Source organism: Danio rerio, chromosome 18, assembly GCF_052040795.2.
Source record: "Danio rerio strain M-AB ecotype USA chromosome 18, GRCz13ab, whole genome shotgun sequence".
Classification (NCBI taxonomy): domain Eukaryota; kingdom Metazoa; phylum Chordata; class Actinopteri; order Cypriniformes; family Danionidae; genus Danio; species Danio rerio.
Window position 1 is genome coordinate 107,501 of NC_141038.1, and position 5,000 is coordinate 112,500.

Below are 5,000 nucleotides of genomic sequence, written 5' to 3' on the forward strand. Positions count from 1 at the left end.
GACTGCACTGCACCAGGTCTGCAGCCAGACGCCTCTCCAACAATCTGAGTTTGAGCTGTTGGTTAGAGTTATTGACGACTGTAACTTGATTAATATTGAACATCTGAACTGTAAATCAGCTGAGCGGTTGAGGCTGAGGGGGTTTAATGTTGTTTAGACGCTTTCTCAAACTGCAGACTTATTGTGTCCTGAATCCTCGACTGCAGACATCGGGTTGTAGAAATACAGTGTTAAGTTTCCGTCATGAAGACACACACCACTGAAAGTGAATGTTTGTGTGGTCAGGAGTCTGGGCGAGACACTCCGTCAGGGAATCAGCCGTCCAGCATCAACGGCACTGACGACGAGAAGATCTCACACAGCGGCCCCGAGACGGCAGCGCTGAAGGCGGAGAACGACCTGCTGAAGAGCGCCGTGGAGGAGAGGTCACACACACACACACACACACACACACACACACACACACACATACACACACACACACACACACACACACAAACATACACCTACACACACACACTCTCACACACACACACCTACACACACATACACCTACACACACACAAACATACACCTACACACACACACACACTCACACTCACACACCCACAACAGATGCAGTTCACACACACACACACAACTCCATAATGAACACCTTTCAGAATGTAGAGGAGATCTTATTCTAAAAGCAGCTCAATAAACGTGTTTGTGTGTGTGTGTGCGTGTGTGTGTGTGTGTGTGTGCGCGCGCAGTAAGAAGTGTGAGTCGGAGCTGCAGGCGCTGAGGGACAGTAGCGCCCGTCTGCAGGAGGCGCTGCAGGAGGCAGAGAGCTCCGCGGAGAGCTGGAAGACTCAGGCCACGCGGAGCCTGGAGGAGAACAACCAGCTGCGCAGCAAGGTGAGGAGCACACCTGTCTGACCTCTGACCCCTGACCCCTGACCAGACACACCACAACCATTCCAGACACTTTAGTACATGAGCTGACCTAACCTGTGGAGAGTTCTCATCTGTGTTTGTGTGTGTGTGTGTGTGTGTAGATCGCAGAGCTGGAGCTTCAGTGTAAGGAGCTGAGTGTGGAGAGAGAGAGGAACGCTCAGCTCACGGTCCGAATTCAAGAGTTGGAAGCAGATCTGCAGGACAAACAACAGGTGACACACACACACACGCACACACACACACACTTTCTCTCTGTGCTCCCGCTGAAAGTGTGTGTGTGATGGTGTTTTGCAGGAGCTGGAGAATCTGCGCAAACAGGCCGAGATAATCCCACAGCTGATGGCGGAGTGTGAGAGCCTCAGCGGCAAACTACAGGTGAACACACACACACACACTCACACACACACACACACACATATACACACACACACACACACACACACACACACACACACACACACACACATATACACACACACACACACACACACACACACACATACACACACACACACATATACACACACACACACACACACACACACACACACACACACACACACACACATACACACACATATACACACACACACACACACACACACACACACACACACACACACACACACACACACACACACTCCTGATGTGTGTTGGAGTTGATCAGTGTTATTCAGTGTCTGTGAAGCCGCTTTTCAAGCATTGCACACACACTCATGACCTGACGTGTGTGTGTGTGTGTGTGTGTGTGTGCGCGTGTGTGTGTGTGTGTGCAGGCGGCGGAGCTCTCCAGCAGTGGTCTGCGTGAGCGTGTGGAGCTCCTGCAGGGTGAGGCGCAGCACCGGCAGCAGCAGCAGAACAGCCTGAAGACGGAGCTCAAACTCCTGATGGAGCAGCTGGACGGCAAGATCGACGAGCTGCACGAGGTCCGGCAGGGCATCTCCAAACTCGGCATCGACAACTGAACACACACACTCTGTCACTCTCACTTGGATCGTGTGTGTGTGTGTGTGATCTTACATGACTGCTGGTTAAGGGCTACTGCTGAATGGTGTAATTTCTCTCTCTCACACACACACACCCTCACACACTGTATTACACACTTACATACATGCACACACAAACACAGTATATTACACACACACACACACACACACACACACACACAGTCAGAGTGGTGGGTGTTTCCCAGATCTCAGGGTTGTTTGTAAAGCTGTTATGCACAAACTGAACTGCAGACTCCTCAAGTGCCTGAAGGTGGCGCTCTCTCTCCCCCTCTCCCTTCCTTTCCCCCCCACTCTCTCTCTCTCCAGCGGTGAGACTCCTGCAATAGTGGCAGCAGGGGGCGCCACCCTCTCTCCTCCTACTGATGTGTGTGTGTGTGTGTGTGTTTTGCGTTGACAATACTCTTCTGATCAGTGGAATCATGAGCCTAATACCTGCTGGATGTGTGTTGTGTTTGTGATGTGCTGCTGATGTGCGTGCGTGCGTGTGTGTGTGTGTGTGTGTGAGACACACCTGTTGTTCTGATTCTCTTCATGCTTTGACTCTCATGATTGGTGTATTAGTGAGCGTTTCATGTGGCCTGGTGTCTTTAACACACTCTCTCTCTCTCACACACACACACACACACACACACACACACACACTCTCTCCCTCTCCTGAATCTTGAGTCTCTTTCTGAAAGAATAAACAGTTTTTGTTGATCAAAATTGTACAATAAATGGTTGTGGGTTACAGCACCCGTGTGTGTGTGTGTATTTGTGTGTGTGTTCCTCTGTGGGTGTTTCACTCCCACTCTGATTGGTGTGAGGATGTGTTGCCATGGCGACCTGCATCCCACACACAGCAGCCATTGCTGGAGAGTTGAGCTCCAGATGTGAAGATTCGGCAACTGTGATGATACTGAACGCCTGTTCCCATAGCAACATGCCAGCAAGATCACACACACACACACACACACAGTGTTCTCCTCAGTGTTGTTCAGGGGGCTCCAGCAGGATCTCCTCGTGTCTCCAGAGCTGGTCTGGTGTCTGCAGCTGCTGGTCATCAGTGGGCCGGACAGCAGCTCCTCCAGCTCAGCATCGCTCTGGTCATGTGAGCTCAGTGTATGGAGCACCATTCAGACACACACACACACACACACACAATTATGAATCTGCTTCATTTATTAGAGGTGTTACAGCAAACACACTGCTGCTGCTGTCAGTGTAAATGCAGGATGTCCCACAGAGATACCGGTGCGGAGCGTTACTCCTCATGTTAGTGTTGTTGGTGCAGCGCTGTGTGTGCGCTCAGAGCTCCTGTACACACACACACACACACAGCGCTATGCTTTATCAGAGTTTCTGTGTTGTTTCTAGTCCAGATATCTTTATAACTGTTGACTGGAGAAGTGTTTTCTAGACACAGAGGGATGTTCTCCTGAGTGACGAATGCTGAAATAATCTTGATGGAAATAAGTTTTGATTCATTTCTGAAAGCAATCTTGTGTGAGCCACTTGCTTCTGGAGATTTGCATATGAGACAGATCAGACCTGTAAGATCTCCATCATTTCTCACACTGGAGATGATGAACTGACTCTCACTATATTAGACTCGTCACCAGACTGAATCACAGACACGCCGGCAATATCCCGTTCACATATAAGGCACTGCTGACGGTGTTCTTAAACAGCGCTGATCTGCCACACACACACACACACACGCGCGCACGCACACACGCGCGCGCGCACACACGCGCACACGCACACGCACACACACACGCACACACAGTATTTGGCAATGTTTGTGTACACACAGGTGGTTCTGTACAGGTGTTTGTTTGCTTGTGTTGTTCAGCTCACTGATGCTGCTTCAGACACGGAGCTGGAGGATGATGAGTGAACACAGACAGAGCTGATGCTGCATCCCGTTACACTCGAGCACAGCTCAACACACAGCGGCAGCAATGCATTGTGGGTGAGCAGATGTGTGTTTGGAGTTCAGTCAGATGCTCTAATGTACAGGCACAGCAATGATCAACTCTCTCACTCTCTCACACACACGCACACACATGCACACACACGCATACGCATTAGCTGTCCCAGTCTCCGGACGGCGAGTCGCTGCGCTCTTCATCCTCAGACTCGTTCGACACCTTCTTCATCCTCATCATGGCGGCTCTGATGCTGCGCTCCAGCTCTGAGTCTCTGAGGGGCGGGGCACGGGTGGACGGAGCCTTCTTTAGAGCCACGCCCTGACGAATGGCTGACAGGAGGTTGTTTCTGGGGTCGCCACCGCCGCTGTCGCCATCGCTGTCCACCGTAACCCTGCGCAGCTGCTGCTGACCGCGCTGCAGAGACGCCAACAGCGCATCCATCGACCCTGCACACACACGCGCACACACACGCGCACACACACACACTGTATCAAACACATCTGCAATGATGAGGAACTCGGGTACTTACTGAGTAATTAACGCACAGCAGTGCCACACAGGAGATGAGTAATGCGAGGAGAGCTCATCACACTGCACTGGACAAGTCTGAACAAGCCATGTGTGAGGCTGGCAGTTCTGTACAGTTCCGTAATCGATCAGCTTGAGGATATCAGCCTAATTTACCACATCCCACCGATAATGATAACCTCAAACAGCATTTATCAGCCGATAACGATGAGGCCACCGATATACCACACAATTCAAATAAACTGATGAAGCATGAACTGACACACACACACACACACACACACACACACACACACGACTGCAGTAAAGCAGTGTTCAGACAGAAGCCGGTCATAAACAGTGCTGATCCTCCGCCGCCGCCGTCACTGTAAGCAGGGCTGGGCCATGTTGAGCAGTTTGGTCTTGTTCGATGTGGAGTGTGAGACATGGCGATGGTCTTGGTCGGCGGGGGATTTCATAATGAATGAATGAAGTGTGGACTACAGTTTACACTAGCAGAAAACCCAAAAGCACAGCATAAATAAATAAATCCCACACAAATAACAGCTGTCAATCACTGATCCCGCGGGACTCTGCATGAGCAGGGGGATCTGTGTCGGGGTCATGGCTTTGCCCA

At 50.9% G+C, this 5,000-nt stretch overlaps 2 protein-coding genes across 4 annotated transcripts in view; one reads left to right on the forward strand and one right to left on the reverse strand.

Moving 5' to 3' along the window:
* Positions 1-2,678, forward strand: part of homer2 (homer scaffold protein 2) — a 14,733-nt gene extending 12,055 nt beyond the window's left edge. For all 3 annotated transcript variants that reach the window (XM_087292033.1, NM_001441887.1, NM_001020634.2), the window contains 5 exon segments: positions 286-425; positions 753-897; positions 1,038-1,148; positions 1,231-1,311; positions 1,713-2,678. In XM_087292033.1, the coding sequence (XP_087148159.1) occupies positions 286-425; positions 753-897; positions 1,038-1,148; positions 1,231-1,311; positions 1,713-1,901 (666 nt within the window). In that variant the 3' untranslated portion in view covers positions 1,902-2,678.
* A 408-nt stretch (positions 2,679-3,086) lies between these two features.
* Positions 3,087-5,000, reverse strand: part of whamm (WASP homolog associated with actin, golgi membranes and microtubules) — an 8,466-nt gene continuing 6,552 nt past the window's right edge. Inside the window, exon 10 of the mRNA XM_087292741.2 lies at positions 3,087-4,302. Within this exon, the coding sequence (XP_087148867.1) occupies positions 4,013-4,302 (290 nt within the window). The 3' untranslated portion in view covers positions 3,087-4,012. The remainder of the gene's footprint in view (positions 4,303-5,000) is intronic.